Below are 27,822 nucleotides of genomic sequence, written 5' to 3' on the forward strand. Positions count from 1 at the left end.
TCTTTTTTCTTTTTTTTTTCTTTTTTGGAGGGGATGGAGGAGGGGCAGCAGAAAGGGGAGTGAAATGGAGTGGCAAGATACTGGATCCCTGGAATCAGGAGGAAATTTTTAGAAGAAGAGGAAAGACATTGCTACAAAGTATAGTGTAAACATGTAGATTGAATTGGGGTTTATTGTTTCATGATGGCAATAATCATTGCAGTGTGAGGTGTCACTTCAAATGCTTATTTTTAATGGGTTTTCACTTGTAACAGGCTAACTTGGGGAGTGGGATGCAATCTTTAGTATGACTGAATGCCAAGGGCAGGAGGGCCTCCTGAAAGATATATTTGTGTCGTGCTGTTTTTTTGCTGTCCGAGCACACAGATTGCTTCCTGATAGCAGCTCTGGTTCTGTTGCAATCAGAGAATATATTGGGAATAAAGAAATTCCCTTTTAGACATAGAAGAGGAAGGTTCTAAAATCAGTTGGGAAAAGCAATCACACATTAAGGATCCTTATAAAGCTGCAGATACCCTCATCTTGAGCAAAAACTGTAAGAATTAAGCCAGCAGACTGCATAGTCCCTGGTTGAATAGGGGGGGTTCCTTTGTTTCTTTTAGTTATTGCTTATTTTTGCAGTAGCACCTGGAAGTCTAAGTTGAGAAGAGTGTCCTTTTGCACTGTGTGTGGTTTTTCTACAGCAGAAGAGATGGTTCCTGCACTAAATGTGTCTTATGTTTTCCCTTGCTGTGTTTCACTTAGCCCCCTTTTCAGCAATGATTTCCTGTTGCGCTTTTCCATTTCTCCTAGGCTGACTGGTTATGGCATACACCATTGTTTTGCAAGAAGTATGATGGGGCATGAAGCAAAGATGACGATTACCCACAGCTTCTATGCGGACTACTATATTATGGCGGGGATTGCTCTGGCATCCTGCCTGGCCATGTGCCTGGTGGTTGGGTTTCTGGGGAGGAGAGGAGGACTCCTGCTTTTCATGATTCTTACAGCTCTGGCATCGCTTCTGCAGCTTGGCCTTCTCAACTGTAAGTGGGGAAAAAAAGCTTTTTCAGAACTTCACAAGGCCTTGAGTTCAGCTGGTCCTGCTTGATATGTGGGGGAAAATGGTCAGAGAAGTCTATGGCAGAACAATCCATCAGTAAATTAGCTGTCTGGGAAAAAACACTGATGCATGTACACACAATCCTGGTGAAGGTGACTGCAGGAATGCCAGTCAGAGTGCAATCTGTCACCTCTTTATCAGCTTTGGTGCAATACCATGAGGTCCATGAAGTCCCCATACAAGTCTCCCTTTAAATCTTTCATTGCATGGTACAGGGATTTATCTACTCAGAAAAGCTCTGTCAGAGTTAATGATCCACTGTCAAAGAGAGTAAAATCTTGGCTGAAAATTCCCTGCCACCCGCCTTTTTTCTTTTGCAACAAAAGAATCAATTTTAACATATTCAGAGAATGCATGGAAATGACATGCTGTTCCACTTGATTCTCCCCTCCTCAAGAGGTCATGAAGAAAACTGTGAATAAGGGACCAGAAAACATTAATAGTTCCTTTATCTTTCTCAGATTTGACATGCAGGACACCTGTTTAGTTTAGGAAGCTGAACTAATTTGAAGAATTTCAATTCCCAAATTCTGGTTGTCTTAGATTTATTAATTGCTGCCTTCTTATTGTCTTAGATTTATTAATAGATCAGCATTCAGTTACAGATGAGTCCCTGCAGTGAGGCTGTTGAATGTTGGTTCTGCTTCTAGTTTTGCCACTTTAAAAAAAAAAAAAAAAAAAAATTAATTTAATTTCTGTGAAATAGCCTATGGGAAAAGAGCTAGATAGAGGTTGGGAAGGAAAAACCTTCCCATTTGAGTCCACTTCTCAAATGGCCTCTAAAACAAGCAGAAGCTCCCTGTTAAAACAATAAATATATGCCCTGTGCCTGCTCTGAGCATCTTGCTGCATGCAGGTAATATGCAGGTAGCATTGACATATGCAGCTGGGAGACCTGCTTTTAGCATGGTGTGTATGCATAGTCCATGTGCACATATAGGTGTGGTTTTGTGAGGTGACACAACTTGTCTAATAGTATGTTCCTGCCAAAAGAGAGAGTTTCTCACACTCCTCTCTCTGGGGGCTCTGGCATTTGTCTGGCCTTTCTGAGCTGGTTCAGCTCAACTGGTACAGAAATATTCCATTTCCTTTCATTCTTTTATTTCCATGGGTTAATTTTCTGTTGAAATTCTGCAAATTGAACTTGAAGGAACAGAGAAGCAGAGGGAAAGACGGATGTGCCTGCCCCCTCCTGCAGCTGCCAGCCATTAGATCACCATCCAGTGAAACCTCACCTCAACAAAGGGAGGAGGGGATTGAGACATGCTTTTGGATAAACTAGATTTGAGACAGACATGAGAATGCTGGTTGTTGCTGTTTTCCATTTCTAAGTTTAGAAATAGTTCTAGAGCTTTAATGAGAGTGTTATTTTGTGTTGGGAATGGAAAGATTTTACATCCCCACATGCTGAGGGCAGCCCTGTGCCAGCAAGAGTTGTCCATATTTACAGACCACATTTCCTGAAAGTGTTTACTAAGTTTACCTTTTGTGAACACATTATTTGTGTAAGCGTGTGGGGAGAACAGGGAATCTCTTTCATAACATTAAGGAAACTCAAAAATTGCGTTTGCTCCCAATTTGACACAGATGTTTACATTTCCTTTGAGCGCACATTTACGTGTCTAACAGTCCCAACAGAGAGTGGGAGAAGCACCTCTGTCCCCATCTCGTCCCCAGCCCTAGGGTCTCTTTTGAAGCCCTGTGACAATTCACATGCAGATGCTCATCGTGTGCATGTGTTCTCCCAAAACTCTACAGTCTTGTGGTGTTGTCCATCAATGTTTCTCTATACTGAATTCATCTTCTGATGTTTATTGAAGTTGTTGAGGTAATATATATGCAATTGCTTAGTGGAGGGAAAATGCACCAGAGCCAGTAAAATCTAATTTCAGTTTTACAACAAAAAAGGGGCTGGTCGTGGGGAGAAACACCCTTTAAGAATCTTTACAACCTTTTCCTTAACGGGTTTAGGTGTTTCCTCTCAGCAAAGTTACTAAAACTAAAAACAGCCAAGGGCCCTAGATGCTTTCTGTTATGCTGGCAGTTAGACTTCTCAGAAGTGCCCTGTCAGCCTTCCCTGCTCTGGCCTCTCCCATTTCTTTGTCAAAAGATGCAGAATAAGCAGCCTTGAGTTTCAGAGAAGCTTGTTTCCTCCCGCTGTAGATCATACCCCCCTTCCTCCTCAAAAGAGCTAGACAGTGTTTGGAGAGAAGCAGTGACCCTGCTGGTTATGAAATCTGTTGCAGCCTCGTGCATGTTTTAATTTAGCACAATTTGGAAGTAATTAACGAATGAAATCAGGGTTGGGGAAGGAGGGGAAGAGAAGAATATTCTCTGTCAGCAGCAAGCACACAACAGACCTTGAGTCTCATCATGTCCAGAGCTTCTTCCAGACTCCAGATAGTCACTGGAGTTACCTCAGGGGTCTGCAGGGAGATTATCTGCTGAGTTGCTATGCCCAGCTCATGCAACTACCTCTGTGCTTGCTGTGCGGTTTTGCATCGCACTTCTTTGCAGTTAGGGCTTATGGCAGCTTGTGACTAATTCAACACACTGAGCATCAGCTCTGGGTTTTGGCAAGGAAGAGGTCTCTTACCAGTGCAAGGATGCTGATTCAAAGAGTTTTGCTTTCTCACTGAAGCCTCTGTTGGCTCTTCCCTCAGGGTTACGGTAGGAGGGCAGTTTCTCTTCTCCCCCTTCATTAGCAACAAAGAGGCCTTTGTGTTAATCTCAGTGGTAATTCTGGGTCTCTTAAAAATCCTTTATGGCTGCATTTATTATCACCATCTCATTAGAATTCTGTCCTCCGCTGGAAGGGGCTGGGAAATGGTGTGTTGTAGCGGGTGGGTGCAGAAGGATGCTCTCGTTGTGGCATTGGAAAGGAGAAATATGCGGGGGGCTGGGAGGGAAGTCTGGACGATTTACTTTTTTTTGTTTTGGACAAATTGCATCTGTAATAACAGTATGTTCTTGTTTTCTCTCTCTTTCTCTCATACTTTTCTTTTACTCTAACTTTTATCATCTTGGATTAGTGATTGGAAAATACAGTCAGCTTCCAGACTCAGGTATGGTTTATAAATGTGTCCACATTATGCAGGAAGTGTTCCCACTAGGAAAGGGTAGATCTGAAAGGCCAGGAGCCAAAGGATGCAGAATCTAGCTGCTGCCGCAGACGGAGGCATGGGGAAAGCCCACTGCTACGCAGTGTCTTGGTACCCCTCCTATAGGGAGGTGTATTTATGTATATGGAGCATCTCATGGTAATGTCCCCTCTATGTAGCATGAGACTGGCTAGTGTCAGTATGTCAGGTGAGGGTTCAGAGGTCCCCCAATGGTTATTTTTAGACACAGGACAAGGCTTTCTCAGAAATGCCCAAGTCTCCCTTTCAAAAGGAACTTTTCCAATTTGGCCTCTTCTGTAAAGGTATGAGGTGCCAAAATCCCTTCTGAAAAGGGGACCCAGGCACTTCTGAAAACATTTTCCCAGGCACCTTACCCCAGCCTGAAGCACTGTAATAGCAACGCAGTGGCAGGCTGCAGGGGAGCAAAGCCTGCTCTTCTGGTTTTGGTTTAACAGATCTGGCTTTGCCCAGCTGTGTCCTGCTGAACACCCGTGACTCCCTGCGAAGTCAGACACAGCCTCCCCAGTGCAGGAGGCCCCTGGAGACCCTTCGTTTGCAGCCTGCCATGCTCACATCCTTTTCTGTCAGCAGACTTGTGGTGCATCACAGAAGGGCCTTAGCCCAGCCTTTTGCCATAGAAATTGCTCAATGCACATCAGAAGTTTTAACTTAAGAGCTTTCAAGTCCCTTTGCTCTCTTAAGAGTTGATATATTCAGCAAGAATAAAAATAGATACTACTTTTCATTGGATCCAACCCAGAGAGAATGTGCTTGGCACTGCACACTAGTGAACAGTCCTTTCTCCAGATCTTGGGTCTTGCCTGTAAGAAAGTTGGAGATGCTGTCTGGGAAGCTCCAGTCCTTTCCCCAGGGCTCCTGTAAGGTGGGGTGTGTTCCCCTCCTGCAGTGCAATATTCCCTATGGGCAGCATGGCCTTCTTGCTGGCTACAAAGTACCACCTGAGTCTGACACCCTGGATCAGGTTTCCTGCCCCTGCCCGCAACAAGGAGTGAATGAGAGTTGAGCGAGGAATGTGCTGTTGCTATGCCCAGGTGACGATTTCCTTTAGCTTCAGTTAGATTTACTGGGGTTTCTCACAGAGCTTGGTGGACACCATTCTCTCTCAGAAACCTTGCTATCATTCAGCCATGAAATGATTGAGCAAACAGCATTTTTGGATGCGGTGACTTAAAGGGAGTGCTTCATGGCCCTAAACATGATTTTTTCTTGCTCAGGGTTGTCAGGTGAAGTCTGTCAAGCTGGAGGTTAGGATGGCATTTGCAGACTGATCATTTGCAGAGGATTAGCATGGAGATGGGAACACTTCTTTTTTTTTTTTTCCTCTTGTCCTGTGAGCCTCTCCAATGCTTAAGCCACTGAGGTGTACCAGATGTTTGGCAACTTGATGAATGCTGCCTGCCTCCCCTCGTCTGTCAAATGTGGGAGGGAAGTGTGTGGTGCCTAAAAGACTGCCCAAGGATGTGTTTTTTCTTGAGTTTTACCTTTTTGTGGTGGCTGAGCATAAATAATTCAGAGATCATTGCCATTTTTGGCATGACGTTATGATTTTTTTCATGTGTGTTTATGTCTTGGGTGCTTGGGGAATGGGTTTTATAAATACCAGTTTTAAATTAGTATTACAAAAGTGACTCAAATTCTTGTTTAGGGTGAATGAGTAATGTAAAACTATTCTTGTTTTCTTCCTTGGTAATTTGGCCTCATTCTCACTTTTTATGCACGTACTTGTCTTGACAGGTATGAGTGACAGCGTCAAAGACAAATTCTCTACTGCATTTTCCATTGTGGGTATGTTTTCTTCTCATGCCGTTGGAAGTCTCAGCGTATTCTTCTGTGCTGAGATCACACCCACAGTAATAAGGTGAGACCTTGGAGCTCCCCTCTTTAAAGGGAAGGGAACAAATTATCCTCATTTTATTGATAACTGGCTGTTACTGGCTGTTAACTTAACACATTTTGCAGGAGGATAAATCTTCCGCAGTTGGAGACCACACAGTAATTTCTGGGCAGCTCTGTAATTTAATGTCACTGCAGTCAGTCTGCCTAAGTAAATGTCTATCTGTAGACAGAAAGGCTTTATTTGTTTTGGACGGCTCCACTTTTTATCCCATCATGACGATTTTCAGCAGGCCAGTCATCATAAGAACTGCATTTGTTAGCAGTGAGGTATGGTCTTAGGTACTTTGCTGAACGAGATCCTATAGCTGAACCATTTTTTGTTACTTCCCTCACTCTACTGGATTTTCCCAAGCAGTAGCCATGTGAGTCTGCCTCTTGATATTAAAAGAGAGATTCACATGTATGTACAGAAAAGGACACAGGTATAAGCAGTTCTGTACCTCTATAGGGTAGATTATTCAGGCCAGCTGTACGTGTGCTTCAGCAGAAGGGAAGCATTGCAACATGCAGCGTTACTTGCATGCAGTTGGTGTGTCTAGGTGCTTTAAGGGTCTGCAGTCCCACATCTTCTATGGCACCAGTGTTGCTGCCTTTATTTCAGGGTCCTGCTCTACCGCTTAGTCTGTCATCTTTTTCTTTGCACCCAGGTCTATTTTAGCTCAAAGTTTTTCTAAACAGGAATTCTTACATGCTGTGCATTAGTGGAAATCAGGCAGATGATCTTCTCTGGAGAGTTCCCCATAAAATGTCTTTGTAATGTCAGGTTTTTGTGCTGTTTTATTTATTCACTGTTATCTTTCACAGCACACAAGCTGTGCTTGTATGTTCTGGATTATGCTTTCAACAATGCCACAGCAATTCAGGAATCTGCCCTGAGTCCCACTGAATTTCAGAGGAATGTAGGTCGTATGGAGGGGAGAGAGAAAGAACGGTGGGAAGAGGAGATATGGATTTATTTTTTGCAGATTACATGCCTTTTTAATAACTTTGCAACAGTGTTATAGCAAAACCATCAAGTTGAATAGCCAGAGTCTCCTTGATCCCCATGGCCTTTTCTTCCAGGCTATCTGGCTTGGTGAATGTATTTTACAGATAACATTATTTCCACAGGGAAAGGCAGTGTTAGTGGTGAGGGGATTGTAAAGCAGCATAAAACACTGACAGCTGTTTACTTATGTGTGTGTCAGTCAGTTTGGTCTTATTTATGTCCCTTTAACTTTCTGTGTGTCTTTGTTTGAAAGACATATAGATAAGGAATTGGCCAAGTCAACCAGAAGAGAATCTACCAAATAGGGTCAGATGTGCAGTGTGAACTTAGCAAGCTTTTCCCTTAAATCTATTACGTTGTTACAGGGAAAGGGACAAAATACTGGTCAGGGAACTAGAATTCTGTTTTCCCCTGACTTGCTGGATGGCATGAGTCAAATGACAGCAGTTGGATATGCCTCAGGGTTTCCATTTATAAATAGGAATTATGACACTCGGTAATTTGGGGTTCTACCCTGCAAAGTTCTTGATAAGATCCACTCAGTGTTATAATTATGAGGTGGCCATCAGGGCAATACATAAACACATCTCAGGCAGATGTGTGGTTAAGCAGTCTGTGTCTTGCATTTCAGAAGACTCTGGCTGCTTCCTCCTAACTTATTTTCTAAAATAGTGCCTTTAATGCCTTTTAGTGTTTCACAGCAACTTAATACATGCTTGTTTGATTCTTGAGGAGCCTGATGGAAAAGAGATGCTGTGAGAGAACTGGAGACATCTCTGGGATTTCCCTGGTCTAATCCTTTTTTTGGAATCCCTCTTGCATGGGGAAAAACAGCATTGCTGTTTGGGTAGCAATGACATGATAGCCAACCGGTAGCACCCGTCTTGCCTCTCCTGCTTTGTCATTAAGTTGAACAGTTACAACAGCATATAAGCGAAGGCAGCTGCCTTCATTGCCAAGAGGTGTAGTCTGCTCCAGAGTCACAAAGGCCGTTTGCTATCACACAGAACGCAGAGGTCCATCATGCCCTGACCCTGCACCATGGGTTACCCTCATCTCCTGTCACTAACACAAAGGCTGCACTGGAAAGTGCCAGTTCCTTCTACCCGGGAGTCCAGTGAAGAGCTCCTTTCAAACATTTAATTTAAGCTAAATGAAGCCGATAATCCATCTCCAACAAGCCTGGTGAGAAGACCACTGCAGGTTGCACAGCTACCAGATAGGAATAAACTGTGCTCAGTTACTAACAGGTGAAAAAGAGAATCCCATGTGATGGCATAAGCTGACCCGTAAGCTGCCTCAGCTTGTTTGCGTCCTGCTTTTGCCTCCCTGGCTACAGGAATGAAGAGTGGGTGACAATGGCTGTATTAGGAGCTCTGTCCATCAATAGCTGTCATGAATCAAATTTCCACTGGGGTACAGGGCTAGATACTGGGGTCAGAACCAGGCCAGGTTTTTAAGAGGTGGCGCCATGCAGCATGACAGCAAGGGTGTCCTGGGGCATTACTGATGCACTGGCCTAGAAGCAAGTGTGTAAGACAGTAGTTTACATACAAGAAAGGCAGGGAAAAGCCATGGAGGCTTTTCAAGGACTGACTTCAAGTCAGTCTTTTTTTTCTTTTCTCTTTTTTCTTTTTCCCTCCTCCTAAGGACTGACTTTAAGAACTGACTGACCTGACTGGATGCCCTAAGCAACCTGGTCTGAAGTCAGTGTTCACCCTGTTTTGAGTAGGAGATCAGACTAGATGCTCTCTCAAAGTCTCTTCCAACCTGCATGATTCTCTGATTTTTTTGTGCTCTGAACCACGTCACGTATCAACCTATTTGCTCAAGCTGAAGGAATGACCAACATAAGCTAGGATTAAAATTTCTCTGTTCTCCTCAGCAGTGTTGAAAGGGAGAAGTTCTTCCGAGATTTAATCTGGTTCAAGTGAAGAATCTCAGAGTGGATATTTTGCTGCTGCCTTAAAAGTACTTTGGTATTGCAACTGTTCAAATCTCTGGTAAATGAGAGGAAATTCTCTCCTATGAATAGGGAGGCCTTTCTGAGGACAAAATTTTGGACCAAGGCCCTTTTGGGATTTGCACATGTTGGGATTATAAGGGAAGCCAGTCTCATAAACGATCCTTCTACACTGTTATTGAGCTTATTTGCTAAATGAACATGAGCTGTGCCTGCTCTCTAGTGGTAACAGAGATGATGGCAGAAGTCAGAAAAGTAGCTGCTGTCATTTAAGGGCCTTATTATGTATGAAAGGGAATCCTTGGAGGGTGTGCTCCATGAGCGCGGTTGTGCCAGTTTTGCCATAAGAAAGTCCCATGCAGCAGCTGCTTTACAAATGGAGAAGCTAAGGAAGAGCTGTGCCTTGCCTTTGGTATCAGCATCTATTGCACACTCAAGCTGCCAGCTCATAGTCTGCTACAGTTCTGCATGTCAGAATGTGTTTTAAATATAAATGCTGATCCCCTGCCACAGGAAAACCTGTAGTGAGGAAGAACAGTATCCAGAAACTGAACGTCCTAACCATTTCTGATTTCTACTGCTATCCCACAGTGCCTGTGAAAACAGTGTGAATTATGACTGTAGTGTCTCTTGTCCTGTACCCATTTTCCTGGTGTATGTATGTGTGAACAAGAACAAAATCCTGACTACTTCCATGTTTACAGTATTGTATACTCAAGTAAAAAAAGTCTTACGGAAACATGCCAAAATATACTTTCAAACATTTTTCTGCCAGATTTTGATGGTGGTGGATAAAATATCATCTTGTCCAGTTACTGATGTGATGAGGAAAAACTTTCATCCTCCAAATATGAAGCTGCTTAATTTGTAGTGGCAGAGCTGTCCTTGTTCTTGCCTTTTTCTGTCTCCTTTCAGTTTATTAAAAGTCCTGCAACAGTTGCATTTAAAATCTACCTCAGGTCCTTCCAATCTTTGAGATACAATTTAGCCATAGCAAACACTGATGTAAATGACAGTTGATCTTTTGTTGCAAATGGTTTGCAGTGTATTTAAGAGGCTAGATATACTGTTTACTCATGTGGGTATATTAATAAAGTTGTAGAGAGGCCAACTGCATAATGAGTGCATTCAGCTAGATTTCTAAATTGCCAGTGGAAAGCTGGTAAGTTTTTAACATGGGCTTTTGCAATATTCAGGGAAATCACTTGTGTCTGTGACAGGTGCTTTACCAAGTCTAGAGAATTAAAAGTTGCATAAATGAATTTTTTGATCCAGTCAGTGTCCTAAGGAGAGCATTTTTTCAAACCTGCACTTGTTGCCTTTTAGCTGTCAAGTAGTAAACAGTGAACTTTGAAAAGGAATGAGTGAAGATTAGCTTTAACATGGTGGTTGGCTGAAAAAAATTGACAGTTGTAGGTTTATAGTGATTTTGGTGTTTTTTCAAATAGCTCATTTCCAGTACTTCATTTGCCTTCTGTGGAGTGTGCTTTCTGCAGTTCTGTGTTCTATGAAGTCTGATTATCATTAAAAATTACATTTTCATCATTGGGCCAGAAATCTTAAGGCCTGTAAGTAAAGCACTTGAGTCCATCTGATTACTGAAGAGTTTATGAAAAGATCATACATGTGGAGTGGCTGTAGAAGCTGCAAGAAGCATGTTACCTGGGAGATCACAGTGGTGAGATGGAGAGCACAGGGTGATAATAATTCAGCTAATGGAGAGACTCTCCAGACCTCCCTCTCCAGACAGGGTCTTTGGAAAATGAAGGACTAGCTACTGTTCTTGGAAGTTTTGCTGAAATGAGTCATCTTACAGTGACACTGCACTGTTCAGAGATCTCTGCAGTACTGCAGCAGGAGCAGGTGATGGTCTGCCCTAGAGAAACTTCTGCTGTAATTTCTGGGGGGGGGGCCACCCCGCAGCGACCGACCCTGGGAACGCAAACTGTGAATGGGAATGAGGTTGGAGCACGAGCACAGTCTGAGGCATGCCAGGTTGCTTTGTTCCACGAGCTGGAAAGAAATGAATGAGCAGGACAAGGAAGTGCAAGAGAGGTTGCTTGCATAGCTGAATATCAGCACTGAATTCGGCTTGCACCAGCAAATTCATTCTTGTGGCTAAGAGGGTTGTATTTTTTTAATTTTTTTAAGCTTTAATGTTTTCACTCTTTCTTGGTGCACCTGTATGAATGATCTAAATACATTGGTGTTTTACATTTGCTAAATATTTGTGCCATAAAGAATATTTTATAAAGTCACCTAGTTATAATTTCAGCATTTTACCACTATTAACCTTTTCATCACCCTTTGATGAAGTCCATGAATACAGCAGTAAAGTAAGAAAGAGCAAAGTGAGGGGCTTATCTCAACCTGTACAGTGAGTCAAGAGGTCTCAAAAGTAAATCCTAAACTCTTGACTTTTTCTGCTCTTCTGTCCACTAGCTATGTTGTCTTTCTTTTCTTTTTTTTCTTTTCTTTTTTTTTCTTTTTTTTTTAAAGGATGCATATTGTTATGGCATCCATGTGTTAAGAGATGCTAGCCACAATACACTTTTTAGAGGAAAATATTTCAGCACTTAGTGTTTCGTATAACAGATCGAGGCAGTGGAGTGTGAAGTCCAAGCTCCTGCCTCCACTGGTGGTTGATGCCAGGTACTTCAGAGACAGCCAAAATTGAGTTCTGCACCTAGCAGTGGACCTACTGCTTCCTGGTATATCTTGTCTAAACTGAAGAAGTCTGGCATCCTAAGCAAAATGTGGTTTCCCCTCACTGAATATGGAATACTTGGATATGGGAATTTTCTAAAGGTCTGTCTACATATTCTTGTGATACAACTTCTCTTCTCCTTACGTGGATGCAGTAATATTGATTTAAAAGATACTTACATGGGTATAGTTATTTCCTCACACAGAGGCATATAGGCTGTAATGGGATACAGCGCTCCAGGGTGGTGGAGCTGCATTTGATGATCTGCAATGACAAAGCAAGAAGTAACCCCCTACCAGAGTAGTTGTACAGTGTGAGAGCTGTGTGCAGAACAGGTTTGCCTTACAGATTTTATAGCCCTGGTGTATGCCAAACAGCACAATTTAGGGGACTCATAAGGGCTGTTGATCAGATTTGTGATAACAGATGATGTTGCACTGCTGCTGGAATTTGCTGCCCTGCAGCAGCACAGGTAGAGGCAACCTGCACCTTGGTAGCTGCAGCTTGTGATGTGCTGTATTAGTGCTCATCGCTCACTTTGAGGGTTTAAGGTAACCTGCCACACTGCAAACTGTGGTGACTGAGGTGGAGGTGGATCCTTCCTTCTGCCCTCATCTGGCAGAGCATGTGGTTTCCAGCTGCCTTTCAGAGGCTGCTGGCTTTCTCCAGCACAATGTGTGGAGAAGTGTGTGACAGAACAAGGAGTGACTGCGGCCGGCAGTGTCCCTGTGTGCAGGGAGCCTTTGGGGCTGGCAGCCCAGCAGAGCCGAGTCCGAGCTTCCTCGGCCCCCACTGGCATTGCAGCCATGCACGTGGCACTTGGCGATAAGGCCATAGCACCTCAAGCCCTGCAGTGCCTCCACATGCAGGGAAAATCCTGGAGCCAGACCTGGGTGGGATACTGCTGGGGCAGCCGTGGCGGGGGAGCTGGCACCTCTCCACCACTTTGGAGGGAGCACAGACACCAGTTGGTGGTTCCATGTGCACTAGTTTCCCTAGTTGAGCCAGGCTCGCATGTCTGAGACAGCTAGAGGAGACAGTTTGCAAAGGAGAAGGCACCCAGCTTTGCTGTGCTCTGCAGCTCTGTGAGCATGCAACAGCCAATTGCTAAATAAATGCTTTCCTGCCATCTGCAGAATATCTCTGAGTACAGAAAATAAACCCAGAGAGGAAGGACTTCCCCCCATACACATGTACTCCCCCAACATACTTGTCCCTTTTGCGTTATACCGTGACAGCGGGAGGCTGCTGGATGGGTGCTGAGCTGAGCTGAGCTGTGCTGTGCTGTGCTGTGCTTGCAGGGGCGGCGGGCTGGGGCTTGTCCTGGCCAGCGCCGGCTTCGGACGCCTCACTGCCCCCATCATGGAGCTCCACAACCAGAAAGGCTACTTCCTCCATCATGTCATCTTCGCCTGCTGTACCCTCATCTGCATCATCTGCATCCTGCTCCTGCCGGAGAGCAAGAACCAGAACCTGCCTGAAAACATCCCGGACGGTGAACATTACACCAGGCAGCCCCTGCTGCCGCACAAGAAGGGGGAACAGCCCCTGCTCCTGACAAACTCTGAACTTAAGGATTACTCTGGCCTCCATGACTCGGCAGCTGTGAGCGATGGGATCTCCGAGAACACCACTGCCAATGGGATGAAGTCTATGTAACTGGATGGATTTCCCTCCCCCCCTTTTTCCCCCCCTTTTCCTTTTTCATTTTGTTTGATGCTGTTGTGCAGGAGGAGCAGCACTTTGGGTGAGAGTGTTTTGCACAGATTTTACAAACCAGTGGTGGAACAGACGCAGACTTGGGGGAATTCAACTCCGCTGCTAAAGCGACTTGTAAGAATCTTCAACTGTTGTGCAGATTGTTTTTGAAAAAGTTATGGGGGAAAATATTCATCTGAGAAAAGACCTGGCTGGAGATAGCCCTTCAGAACTCTTTTTTCCTACCATTAGATGTGTATATTTATTTTGATTTATTCTCAAGAAGCACTTTATTTCCTTTTCCTTTCATAAATCACAAAAATGAAGCCATCTTATTATAAGAGGTGCAGCCATTCCAAGAAAGAAACCATGTGGGGTGGGGGTTGTTTTGTTTTGTTTTTGTGTTTTTTAAAGGAAGGAAGTATCCACTGCAAAGTTGAACTGTAATTTAGACTTGTGCAACATTCTTCTGCCTGTCTAGAAAGTCAAAGTGCCCAGGTTGCCTGCTGTGTTTGTACACACCAAAAAAGAAAAAAAAAACAGGAGAAAAAACAAAGCAAAACCTGTTGTGACTCAAAGTCTGACTGCATTTTAGGCAGCTTATACTTGGTTATTCTAGCCCATGTGCATTTAAAAGTTACTTTCCTAATTAGTACTTTTTTTCACCAAAAGGAGTGAAGAAAATCCTACCCAAACTGAGCTCAGATTTCAATCCAGATCAGCCTTATGCATTTTAAGAGTCCCTTGATCTATTTTAGACTGTTCTTGCTGGTATTTAATAGTAATGTAGACTATGTAAATGATTTGACCGATGATGCAAAAAATAGTTTTGCCAAGAATGGCTTTAACTACCAGGAAGTCCAGAATCTTTGACTGACTGGTCCAGGAGAAGAGCATAGACCAGCAGGGACAAAAGTAAGGAGCACTGGCTATGATCTGTACTCTTATTTCAAAAGGCAGCATAGCCAGGATTCGCACTCCTGGGAGATGAGAGTCCTGGCATTGCCTTGCCTGTTTTTAAAACCAGAGTTTTTGTTTTCAATTTAAATGGACAAAATACTAAAGTGACTATCAGAAGGGAATGAATTGATAGCCTGTGAATAAAGACTCAAGGTCTGTTGTTGGCTGTCTTGTGGCTTTCAGAGATGTTTTCTGCTTCTGACCCAAGAATATACAGTGAACTCACCTATAATTCCCCTCTTCCCCAACTGCTCTTTTAGGATTTCTTTAAGAAAAAAAAAATTGTCTACTTAAATTGGATCAGTCCTACTCTATGCTAAGCAAAGTGAAGATACAGTTTGTCTCTCACTATACAGATGGCACTTTGATAATAACTATATGACTTCTCTTCTAGTCCCCAAACCGACAATTTGTTTTGGCCATCGGATTTTGGCTTTCACTGAGTGACTGCTGTGAGGATCTTGTTCAATGCAAGGACTTTCTGAACTAACAGCTTTCTTGCATTGTAGTTAACCTCCCTTCTCTCCCTCCCTCTTTTCCTTTTTCACTCAGGCCATGCATTTGTGATTGCTCAGTAGTACAGACATTTAAACGAACAGAGCAGCAGGATGTCGATGTTGTATTGAGTGTCCATATGATTACCACTTTGTTTGATGTACATCTTGCGTTCATAGACAGGGAAAGCGCTCGTTTGCACTTTCCTCCTCTACCTTCCCTCCTCTTTCCTCCTTTGCTGTATATATAGTCTATTAACTACTCTACCTAACAATTTCCATCCTCCGTTAGGCTGCCTCTGTCCTCTTACCATCCCCAATAAATCAGAGAGATGCTCCTTGGTGGGCAATGCAGTAAGTAGCACGGCCTCGGACGCTGATGAGTGCAAGGGGACAGGTAAACCTGCAGAAGCGACAGAGATTGTGGTGTCAGAAAAACAATGTTGTCCTAAAGCTGCTAATTTTTGTACAGAGGTCCTAAAGCTGCTAATTTTTGTACAGAGGATGTGGACATTTGGGTTCTCTTTGAGCCTGGTAAGAAACACTGGACCAGTTGATGGTAATTTTGCCCAAAGTTACACTACTGTTTTTTCACCTTTGTTAGACTTGCTGTGATAGCGAGAGCCCAATCTTCCTTACACTCAAGTTTTACTGTCTAGCTCGAGAGTGGCCATCTCTCTCTTTTTGTTCTCTGCTGAGATTTCTGCAATCTGCGTTCACCTAAGAAAAAAAATAAGCCTTTTCAAATTCATGCAGTATTCATGTGCCAAATTTGTGTAATACCTTTTGCCTTTTATGCTTGTTACAAGCCACACATTGGGGAAAAGTGGGTTCACAATGAAACTGAAGAAGCAAAATTAAGTCTTAATGGAAGAGAAAAAAAGGGCCTCAAAGCGGAGCAGGGAAAAGCACAGAGGTGGAGCGGGCGTAGAGCTGTCGCGCAGCATTTTGCGATCCATTATGCCATGGAGCGGCTCTTTTATTCGTGGTCTCTGTGCGTGTGTACTCAAGCTACAGTATGAATCTTGTAGACCATTCACAAGCCTATTAAACTGGTTGCTTTCGGCACTGTTAGCGGTCCTGGTGTGCTCACTGCTGTCGTCCACAGCGCTTTATAGTTTCCTATTCTGGTGTTTGCTCTCTGAAGACAAACAGGCCCAAGGAAGAGAATGGTTGTTTACACATATCAACATTAATATAATAAACACATTAGGTGACAGGAACACTTGGCAGGTTTTTTAATTCTTATGAAATTGACTTGATTTGCTGCTTTTATTTTTTTGCCTGAAACAAGGCACTCGGTACTGATCTTTTGCAATATGGGGCATCCCAACCTCTCCAGTTCATTTGGCCCTCTGGCTCTGTCATGAGAGAGAAAGAAAAAAAAAACCACACACACAAATTAATTTCCTGTCTTGGTAGCTCCAGTTTTGCTTGTTTTGTTGAAAAGATGAAAAATTCTGGGTGTTTTGTGTTGGGTTTCTGCTTTGTGACATGCACTACTTTGAAAGCTTTTGTTAAGTGTATCTAATGTGAGAAAACTGTCAGAGTAGAAGGCAGGTACTAAGTGATACAACAGGACAGAAACAAAATCTAGTTTTGTAATGTGCTCTGCCTAGTCCTTCATCTGGACGGTGCTCTGTACTTCGGCTACCATATGTCAGACCATCAGCTCCTCAATCGCATCTCCTCTATAGCCATCATCAGGAAATGCTTTTCTCAGATGGCTGTTTCTGGTCACCACAACAGAGGAAGCATTCAAAGCTGTCCTGTCCATTTTGGCCTTTTTTCTGTGAACCTTCAGTAACCTCTAAGCCCATCAGTGGATTTTTTTTCTTTATAATTTACCATTTAAGGGCTTTCTTTTTGTACTTTTAAACAAAATGTGAAAGTGACATTATGCTTGATCTGTTTTTTTTTTTTTTCCTTTTCAGCTTTCAGGAATGCTTTTGTTGCCAGACACACTGCAAATAGATAAAGACAGTGTGGAGAAATGTGTCATTTGTTTGGAAGTGTTTTGTGGCAACTCAAAAAGGGTTCTATGTGATTTCCTTTTCATTTTTTTGTTGAGCAGGCTTTTTTTTATGGAAGTATTTTACTTAACTGTTGCCACTTCCTGGAGCCAAACACTAAAGGTCACCAAATTGGAAGCAGAAGTGCCATTAAATGAACTCTGTGAATGTCAAGTCAAGTTGCGCCTGTAGCTGGCACATAAGACAACACTATGAGTGTGGGATGATCTCCCCCACTATAACTTTTTTTAAGAAAAATAAATGACAAACCTCATTTTAAATGTATTGTGTAAAATGTTTTGGGAAAGGAGTACAGTGTGTTATGTCTAGTGGGTGAGACTTCCCTCCCCATTTCAGTTTCTGATGAAGTTTTAAAGAATCGTGTTACTGTATGTTTTGATCATGAATAGTCTGGTGGTGCTTCTTCATAGCACAAGCTTAAATCAAGTACTGAAAAGTCTTACAAGCTAAATGTCTGCATGATGTTACATCTGTTGTACCTACTGAAAAACTTTGTATGTAAATTACAGAATAAAAAGATGTTGTCTCATCATTTGCTTTCCTTTGTCTGTCATTTCCCTCACAGTAATGTGTGAAACAGCCCAGCTGCAGCTAATGTCATTGAAACCTTAACAGTTTCTACCCTCTTCTGCAAACACAATGAACTGATTTCAAATCAAGCTAATTACATAAGCATATTGATTTTTAACTAATTATCCTTTACATTCAGTCACAGAAGAATGACTATATTTCCTGTCTTGCATAGATTAAAGAAAAAAAGCCCTCCAACCGTTGCTTTTCATTACTGTGATCTTAAACAGAGGCCAAGGACCAGCTGCTGTTTCTACCAGGGCCCTGTGCTCTCATGTCAAATATACAAAGTTGAAGCCAGTGTATGTTTGAGATCCCTTCGGACCACAGACTGACTGTAATTAGGGGTTGTATCTATCTTCTACATCATCAAATTTTGCTTACAGTTTTAAATGGCTGATTATGGCCATGGAAAGGTAAGTTCAGATACATTTTCTGGAGGTGGATAGTGCAGTTGCCTATGAAGAGCTGGTCTAGCAACATAAGTTTGGTTGGTTGGTTTGTACCAGAAGCTTATTTCTGAGTCAGGTCTCAACTTGCAGTGAAAAAAGAAATAACCTTAATTCCCTCATCAGGTTGTCTTGCTCAATGTTCCTCCAAATTACTGGGAATAATAGGTAGCATGAGACAGCACAGCATGCATTGACCTCAGCAGACCCTCATTGCTTCATTGGCTCCATGGTTTGTTTGGTGTTTTTTTGTTTTTTTGTTTTTTTTGTTTTTTTTTTGCATGGTTAATTTTCAGTTGCCCATCTTGTTAAAAGAAAATGGCACATGGAAGCAAACCTCACCTTAAAAGGATATCCCACCTAAAAGTAAGTCTAGAGATGTAGCAACAGGATGCTCTGTGGTGGTAGTGACTGCTCTGATTTTTTTTAACAAGTATATTCAGTTTACACATAAGTCTGTCAGGCTGCTAGAAGACAGTCTTATCTGTTGCTCCAAAAGTCAAGCTGTGCTTTTTCTTTCTCCCACATAGACGGCAGAGCTTTACAGAAAACCCTTTGTGAAAGCCTTCTGGTGTTCAAGAGATGGAAGAAAATTCTGTATTTAGTGCTAGCACTACAACCAACTGGGACTGAAAAGTCAGAGCAAGATAATGCTTGTTTCAGTGTAAAAAACATGTGGTTCCCTTTCTAATACTCCCATTCCTGCTGGTCTCCTAATTCTCCTCAAAAGCAAAAGATTATGTTCTTCGTGGTGCTTTCACGGGTTTTCATTTGAACACTAAAAGCTGCTATACTAATACACAATAGATTAATTGTACACCTAGAATTTGGAACAGATTTCCTGGCCCATCCCTGTACCAAATGCAGGTCAGACTGTGTTAGTACAGATTTTTACAATGTTCTTAAGTCTCAGTATATTTCTATACTACTAGCCTATCCCCTATTTCACAGAGTAGCAAATCTGGAAAAAGAATCCAGGTCCAACATTGCAGAATTTAATAACAAATGCAAATTCAATCAAAACAATACAAAACAAGTTTTCAAAATAGTAACTTAATGTCAGTGTGGAAATTGCACTCAGTTTTTCTAAAACAAAAACCTCAAGTTAGTTTACAATGATGCAGTCAGAACTTCTCTGGAAAAGCCATCATTTCTTCTTTGATCCTGTTTTCTATGAGTAAGCTGAAATTGCTGTCTGTGTTTTGAAGGTTATAGCTGACAAATATCTGTTTTTTGGTCTTCCTGGCTAAAACACAAAACAGAATATTCATCGATAGTTTTATCTTATACAAAACTGGTGATGGTATTAAAAAGATAGATCATGCAGATTTCTACAACAGCATTCTCTACTCCTAACCTGCTGGAACCAAGCATAAAGTAATAGCAGAACAAGTGTTGGCATGTTGGGCAAAACTATTCAATCCATTGAAGAGGGCAATATGAGCACGAGGGCTATGAGGCAGTTTTTGGCCTGATGCAAAACCCATTACAGTCTCTGGAAAGACACATTGCTTTCTGTGGATTTTGGAAACTTTAAATATGGTACAGCATAAGTGAAACCACAGACTATACAATGAGCTGATCATCAAAATCTATTTTATGAGCTGGTAAGTCTGTGCTATGAAGAATGTCTATGGAGGGAAAGTACATGAGAAAATAATTAGGCTACAATTCAAGTTCTTTTTTATAGTGAACCACTAAAAATGCCCCCAAAGCGTGCATCTCTTTAACCAGTCTAAACCTGCTGACAATGATTTGTTTCCTTTAACCTTTATGTATATGGTATCCATGAACACTGCAGGAGGCTGAACAGTGTGGGTTGAAAGTCATCAAACTAGTCACAAGCTCTAGGTTACTGTAATGACAATTACCTAGAGACATGGCTATAAAAGTAAGAGCTGTCTTCCATGACAGAATTAAATAACAGTGACAAAGATAATGTCCACTGGAGCAGGAAGACTTAATTATCAGAGTAGAATAGACAACATGAAGTGTTTTATAGGTAAAATAGAAATCCTATTTAGATTTTACCATAATAATATATTAATAAACTTTGTAGCTCTTTTTAATAAACTGAACAAACTAAGCTATGCGAAGAATGCAAGCACCAAAGAGAAAATAGGCACAGAATTTAAAATGAGTTGTGTTAAAACACTAGACAAAAGTGGTATTTGAGTCACAAGATAGTCCTGGCAGGGAATGAGCTGGGAGCTGACACTCCCAAGGAGCAATCAGAATGTTCCACTGAATGTTCAAAAACATCATCTGAACTTAAAAATTCCAAATAGATACCAGAATTCATAATATCTCAGTCCATCTTAAACATGAAATTCAACTACAGAAGACCTATATATTTTTAACAACTCCTTTGATGCATTTTCTTTATGCAAATCAATTTATTATCATTTTCTGTTCTAACAGGCCACCAGTGAGGCTTAGTGAGTAGAGGGAGCCCCAGTGAGCTGCTTCTGAAACTCAAGGACTCATTTGCCTTTTTAACACTTGGCACTACAAAATGCTAATATAATGCAGCTTGTTGCTATGATTGCAAAAATTAGTTTTTGGCATCAGATTTTGTGGTACAAAGAAGCATGTTTTGTAACCGCTAGTGCTTCATCATCATGCCCTAAATAAATGTAATGCTAATTCTAAACTAATTAATACTATTATCATATCTAATGAATCTACATCATACATTGCAGTGTCAAAACCCAACTTCTTAATTACATTTGTGTAAGATCTGATTTAGTCTCTTGAATGACGATCCAGTTCTTGCGAACACTATGATTCCCTCAAGATGTGCGCACAGAAGACATCTCCCAGTGCTGTGTCCTAGCTTTAATGGGTAACTCAGGCTTTTCTATTCTCAGTTCTCTTGTGGATTCAATTGGACAAGTGGGAAGGATAGAGGAAAATGATCTTATGCCTCCATGGAAGAACATCTGCAACTTAAGAATAAAACAGAAAACTGCAAAAGATGAGGTTTATCTATAACACTTCAGCAGGGGTGTTTCCCACAGAGCCTGACTCTGTGACCCCTGTTGTACAGGTCCCTCAAAGTGGAGGAAAAGGTGCCTGAGCAGCCTGTTGTGTGGGCTATTGAGTACCATGGGACACACCAGCACAGACTCATTCTTAAGAACAGATGGATGGAGCAAAGGCCCAAGCCTAAGCTCAAAGAGGGATCCCAGAAGGAGCAGGAGAAAGGACAGAACAAATGTTAGGATTACATTTGTAGACTATGCATGCTGGAAAAGGGGAAAACAAACAAACAAACAAAGCAAAACCAAAAAAAAGAAAAAAAAAAACAAAAACACAAAACCCATGCCCAGCTGGGAAAGATTTAAAGAGATTCAAGTGATCTGCACTGAGATTCTACTCAAGACAAAGATGTGGCACTACCCTGAGGTCACTGTGGCCAGAACATGCTGCGTCTTTGGGATACCAATGTAAGTGGAGGCACTGAGGGACAAGACTTTTCTCAGGAGGTGATCTCCACTAACCTACAGGAAAAATCTTTTAGGATTTAGATTTCTTGACTAGTCAGACAGGTGTTGTGATAGAGCAATCAGGGAGAGTAGTAGGAACCAGTCTCTGCACCTCATACAAACAGATCAAGATAGATAGGAAGAAGAACAGGAATGGGATAAATGTGCCTTCAACTATGGAAAAAAGAAATAACTGAAATAAAGAAAAGATAGAGCCAGCACACAAAATGCAGCTATTCTGGCTAGGAACTCTATAGGGCCACAAGGAAAACAACTGGAGAATGTGTAGCCTGATATATGGAAATGCTGAAACAGGAAACCTGCCATTACAGCAAAAAAGGACAAAAGGACAGGTGATGAAATGCAACTGAAAGGTATGAGAAATAAGAACACTTACCTTCAGCTGACATTGTGTGTTACTTAAATTGTTGCCTGTGAAGACCAGAAGGTGATATGCCAGAGGATTGTGCTGCCATTCAGAGGGACCTCAACAGGCTGGAGAGATTGGCAAGGAGGAACCTCATAAAGTTCAATAATGGCAAGTGCAAAGTCCTGCACCTGGGGAGCAATAAACCCCGGCACCAATGCAAGCAAGCCAGCTGGGAAGCAGCTCTGCAGAGAGGACCTAAGGGGTCTTGGTGGACAAGCTGAATACAAACCAGCAAAGTGCCCTTATAGCAAAGAAGGCCAATTGCATCCTAGGCTGCATTAAGAGCATTGCTAGCAGGTTGAGGGAGGTGATCCTCCCCCTCTACGCAGCCAAGGCCACACCTGGAGTGCTGTGTCCAGTTCTGGGCTCCGCAGTACGAGAGAGACATGGACATACTGGAGCTAGTCCAGCAAAGGGCCACAAAGATGATTAAGGGGCTGGGGCATCTCTCATATGAGGAGAGGCAGAGAAAGCTGGGATTCTTCAGCCTGGAGATGAGAAGGCTCAAGGGAGATCTAATCAGTGTTTATAAATATCTGATGGCAGCGTGCACAGAGGATGGAGCCAGACTCTTCTCAGTGGTGCCTCCTGACAGGACGAGAGTTAATTGCCACAAACTCAAATATGGAAAATTCAGTTTAAACATAAGAAAATGCTCCTCTACTGTGAGGGAGGTTGAACACTGGAGCAGGTTGCCCAGAGATGTTGTGGAGTCTCCATCCTTGGGGATACTCAAAAGCCAACGGGACACAGCCCTGCACAACTTGCTTTAGCTACCCCTGCTTGAGCAGAGCGGGTGGACCAGATGATCTCCGAGGTCCTTTCCAAACCCAACTAATCTGTGATTCTGTGACAGCATGGATAAAACCAGAAATTGCCTGCTTGAAGATTACCACATGGGGGGAGGGTTAAAAAGGCTACCTCAGATGTACAGTTGTTGGTCAGACTTGGCTGTGAATAGCAATCTCTAATTACAGAAGTTGTGGGAGTACTAAAGATTTAAATTCCCAGAGGAAAACTAAACAACACTAGTAATAGCAAAGTTTGTGTATTTCTAGTTGAGGCAGAACACAGATTTCCTTACCAAGCAGTTGGTGAACCAAGAGATACAGAGATGCTTAGTGATGATCTTGCAGATGCACTGGTTTCAGGAAAATAAACAATCTTGAACTAAATGACTGTGAGCTAACTCGTCCCACGTTAAATTGCCGGATAGACAAAAGCAAGCCTAGAAACTAAAGTGTGGAATTTCAGAAAGACAAGTTTAAGAAAATAAAGAAATCAATAAGCGAAGATAATTAGAAAAAGAAATTTCCAGGCAGAGGAAGCAAGTAATTATTCAAAGCCAGAAGTGTGTTATTTGCTCTCTTTTTCCAACCAGAAGTAGAATAGGTCTACAGGCCTTCCTGGACATTGTACACCTTAGACAGGATAGTAAGAGTAAGGATAGGATCTATAAAGAATACAAATGGGAGTGATTAGCAAGAACTGCAGCTGAGAGGTTACATGGCACAGATACAGAAGGACAATGACCAAAAGCCTAGTGGGGCTGCATCTAGCACAGGAAGTTTAAGACAAATAGCGAAAGATACTTAAAGCACCCAGGCAAACAAACAAAGAATACAAAGGTGCATTATTCTCTGAGGATAAAGAATAACTTATGCCCCAGTATCAACTACTATCATTTTTCAGTAACAAAAACAAGGTATATGAAATAAATAATGCAAATGAGGAAAGGAGGAAAAAAAAAACTAAAGAAAGAGTAAAACTTAGACCTCTTGCTGGGGGAAAAAATCAGCTGACCCAGACAGCCTCTATCCCGGCACGCCGGAAGAACTGACATATGAAATAGCAAGTTATTACAAGTTCTAGCTATGAAAATCTGTAATAAATCTTCTGTGGATATAAAATAGCACATGTTCTGAAAAGACAGGAGTGGGAGGAATGCACCTGTACAACTGAGACCTGATAGCTGCACTACAATGCTACACAAAAGCTTACAGTAAGATTTTGAAGAAAAGAGTGATTAAGCACAGGAGACAAAATGGGAAGTGGAATAAACTGTTACACAATTTATCCAAAGTTAACCATGTTTGACTACATTTTTACTACCTGATTTCTTAATGATAATGCACTAATTACACTTGCACTCTGGACCTATTGCCCATAATGAAGATCAGCACAGACCATCAAGAATTATACAACCTTTTCAGCAGACTGTTCTGAAACAACAGAAGTGAGACAAAAATGAGTAGTGCATCACCTTGTATTTAAGAGCCAGTAACAAGTGCTTTAGTACATCACCAGTCGTAGCTGTGCCTGTTACTGGTACAGGATTACGAGTAATGTTAGTGATGCAGCTATTAAAGATATGAAGATTGTAGCACACATTAGGCAAGGGGGGTTTTTTAGTAGAGATACAGGAATTTGCATGTTAGGTATCCTGATTTCTGAATCTGGATGCTCGGTCCTGCACTAGGCATACCGGGACACTTACACATGCCAGAAAAGAAGACATTAGACGGTACAAGGACACTTCTAGCAAACACTGGCATCTGTGAGAAGCTCAGGGACTCTCCAGGCTCAGAACTTTTCACAATTTAGAGGCTAAAACACAGAACGTGATGAGGTTTGCACTGATCTCCATGCAACATGCCCGTGACTCAGGTTAAGGCCACCCCGCCCCACAGCTCGCGCCTGGCGCCGGGCAGGCCCCGCGCGCCCCCAAACCAGGCCGTGCGGAGGGCTCCGCAGCCGCGGCAGGGGCTCCGCCAGCCCGGCTCCCCTCCGCTCGCCGCCTTCGCCGACGGCGCCCCCGCAGCGCACACGGCCGGCGCTACCGGGCCCCGCGGGCAGCCGCGGGCCGCGCAGCACAGCACCTACCTAGGCGCCGGGCCAGGGACACGGCGGCCGGGTCGGAGGGGTCCCCCAGGAGCGACGCCGACACCGGGACGCTGTCCTGCAAGCAGAGCAGCACACACACCTCATCAGCGCCCTGCTCCCCCCGGGCCCGACAGCAGCAGCAGCAGCCCGCGAGGCCCGCAGGCGCCGCCGCCGCCGCCCTCCCCGCCGTGCCGCCGCCCTCCCCGCCGTGCCCCCGCCGCCGGGCCGGCCCCGGGACACTCACGCGGGGGCTGCACATGGCCACAGCGAGGCTGGCGAGGGCGGGCGCGGCGCCCACCCAGAGGAAAAGCGAGTCCCGCAGCCGCATGGCGTGGAAGTGCACCAGCTGCTCGCCCAGCTGCCCGCTGAAGTCGTGCACAGCGATGCCCGCCGCCGCCGCCTGCCTCCCGCCGCCACCCGCCGGCTCCATGGCCGCCTTTCCCGGCGCGGCCCCGCCGCCGCCGCCGCCAGGCCTGAGCAAGCGCTGCCCGAGCGAGCAGCGCCGCCACTTCCCGGGGGAGGCGCTAAACGGCGCCCGCCCCGCCGCCGCCCCGCCCGGCGCTGCTGCCGAGCCGCTTCCTCGGGGCGGGGAGCGGCAGGGCAGTGGCCGTGCACGGCCCCTCGGTGCACAGACCCCCCGGGGCACGGACACACACGCCGGTTGGTGCACATCCCCCTCGGTGCACAGACCCCCCGGGGCACGGACACACACGCCGGTTGGTGCACATCCCCCTCGGTGCACAGACCCCCCGGGGCACGGACACACACGCCGGTTGGTGCACATCCCCCTCGGTGCACAGACCCCCCGGGGCACGGACACACACGCCGGTTGGTGCACATCCCCCCCGGTGCACAACCCCCACGGTCACACACACAGCCCCCCCGGAGCACGCACCCTCCTCCACCCCGGCAGCGCCGCAGCCCCGCTCCCGCGGCCGGACACGCGCGGCCCTTCCGCGGTGGGGGGGAGGCCGGGAGCACCGGCCGCTGGCACCGGACCGGGGAGCCGCGGTAGCTGGCCGTGTGCGGGGTGACCGGCAGCGATCCGGGCTGCGGGCGGCTGCCGGGAGCCGGTCCAGAGGAGCCCCCGGGTTTGGCAGCGCGGGGAAGCGGCAGCATCACGCTGCATGGCGGCGGGCGGCTTCCCGCGGCGAGGGGAGGAGGAAGATAGCGGTGACCTCGACTTCGTTCAAGCCTGAAGATGTTTTAAATTGCGGTGGGTCTGCAAAGAAAGCAGGTCGTTTTTTACCGAGGTCTGGAGAATACGAGATCATGAATTAAACGCTGTGCTTCAGTTGTGAATTTTGTGCTTTCCTCTCTTCCACCAGAGCACGCTAAAAAATAATCAGTGACAAGGATTTAACCATATCATCCGTTGCGGAAAAGAGCGTATGTGGAGCACTTAAGGGCTGTGGACGCTTTAAAATTAGAAATCTGTGGTTTGGCATTACAGGCAGGGTAATCATTTCTCCCTGATGAACGAGCAAGCTAATGATACAGATTTGTTTTTTTAATTAGTATTTCCTTTGTCTCCAGTGTCGCAAGTATTTCTAGAAATCAGAAAATCCATTTCCAAATGTTTAAAGTTCATTTTCATGTTGAAGAAATGGGGAAGGGATTGTTCATTGTCGGTTTTTTTTCCTGTGCTACATTTCTTTTGACATGTGATAAAAGGCAAAATCCTCAGCTCTGCTGATTTCTGCCCGTGCTGCTACAACAGCGCTAAATCCAGGCGAAGCAGCTAGGCCCTTCTCCGCTGCCATGCCCTGACATCCGATGGCCCAGGAGCGAGCCCTGGGAGGGGGTGTCGCGAGCCGGCTCCTCTGCCCTACATTTGTCGCTTGGTGCTTCCACAAAGCATTGTGGGATATCTGGTGGCAGGCTCGGGCTGCGCCTGTCCCCTCTGCCTCGCTGCTGAGGTGGCGTCAGGCCTGCGCTGCTCCCGACCTCTCTGCAGTGCCCCCGTTTCACAGCTTGCCCCAAACCTTTCTGTCCATGTAGGTTGGTCTCCAAATGGTGTAGCTGCAAGGGGACAGTGAGCAGAAGCTGGAGTTTGTGCTCGTGCTTGAAAAGCAGCCTCTACCTGTCCAAACAGCCTCTTGCAAACTGAAACTTGGCCTGTGGCATCTGCAGTGATCAGGCAGGCAAATAGGTGACAAAAGCTCCCTTTGAAGGAGCTGTTTTGCTGCTGACTGTGCTAAGCGCTGGCTGGCTCCAAATGCTTTGCTTTGCATCGCATTCCTCTTTCTGGTTATTGCCGCTGTGCGTTTGCTCTGCCTTCAGAGGGGGCATAAGGCTGGGACATGATCTAAACCAGGGAGAAGTAGGACTTACCAGGAACAATGTGAAAAGAAATAATAATGCCCTAGATAAAATATTTACCAGACAGCAGGCAGGTGGTGATGGTGAGATTCCTTTGATTAAACATCTGTGGGTGATGTAGCAGATTTGCCCCAGGCTCCCTCCATCAGGGGAAAGATGCAGGCATTTTTAGGGCACACTTCATCTGACCTGTTTCAGAATGATCTTTTGAATAAGATGAGGCATACTCTTCTGACTGGTTTCCATTAACTGTAAGGGAGTTTAGGGTGAAAGGTAAGACCTGCATATCTATGCAGACAAATTTATATATTTAGAGAAGTAAATCCTCAAATGTTCAGAGCGAGTTTCTCTGCTACATCAGGAGAGAGCTGGCTCGTGCAGTGTGTCCTAGTCCTGATCCAACAAAGTTCCAGCCCACCAAGTCTCTTCCCACTAAGCGGGAATTTGGGCCTCTTTTCATGCTGAATATGTATTTAAATGACCTGCAGGACTGAGGTGAGAGTGCTCCATTCCTTTTCCTGGTCTTCATACATCAAATACAAGTTTATTTTGTTGCTTCTAAGGCTGTCTACTGGTTTGCTCCTCCCTATGGGGGAACCATACCTATTTCACTGTGCTCTGATCTGTTCCTTTGCTGCTCATCAGGCATATTCTCAGAAGCAAGGGGCACCTGTTGCTTTCACTGTGATTCTAAGA

The 27,822-nt window shown here is 44.3% G+C and overlaps 2 protein-coding genes across 5 annotated transcripts in view; one reads left to right on the forward strand and one right to left on the reverse strand.

Moving 5' to 3' along the window:
- The window catches only part of SLC22A23 (solute carrier family 22 member 23), a 123,958-nt gene extending 106,442 nt beyond the window's left edge, over positions 1-17,516 (forward strand). For 2 of the 4 annotated variants that reach the window (XM_026114920.2, XM_064507092.1), the window contains 4 exons: positions 793-1,025; positions 4,135-4,167; positions 5,980-6,103; positions 13,101-17,516. In XM_026114920.2, the coding sequence (XP_025970705.2) occupies positions 793-1,025; positions 4,135-4,167; positions 5,980-6,103; positions 13,101-13,458 (748 nt within the window). In that variant the 3' untranslated portion in view covers positions 13,459-17,516. The remainder of the gene's footprint in view (positions 1-792; positions 1,026-4,134; positions 4,168-5,979; positions 6,104-13,100) is intronic. The other 2 variants (XM_064507091.1, XM_064507093.1) reach the window with 2 other exon arrangements.
- A 1,460-nt stretch (positions 17,517-18,976) lies between these two features.
- Positions 18,977-25,354, reverse strand: PSMG4 (proteasome assembly chaperone 4). Its single transcript, XM_064507094.1, has 3 exons — positions 25,049-25,354; positions 24,805-24,880; positions 18,977-19,249 (listed from the first exon to the last, which is right to left on the reverse strand). The coding sequence occupies exons 1-3, from the start codon at positions 25,232-25,234 to the stop codon at positions 19,128-19,130; spliced, it is 384 nt and encodes a 127-aa protein (XP_064363164.1). The 5' UTR covers positions 25,235-25,354; the 3' UTR covers positions 18,977-19,127.
- Between the last annotated feature and the right edge of the window lie 2,468 nt (positions 25,355-27,822).

The sequence above is a fragment of the Dromaius novaehollandiae genome, chromosome 2 (assembly GCF_036370855.1).
Source record: "Dromaius novaehollandiae isolate bDroNov1 chromosome 2, bDroNov1.hap1, whole genome shotgun sequence".
In the NCBI taxonomy this organism is placed as follows: Eukaryota; Metazoa; Chordata; class Aves; order Casuariiformes; family Dromaiidae; genus Dromaius; species Dromaius novaehollandiae.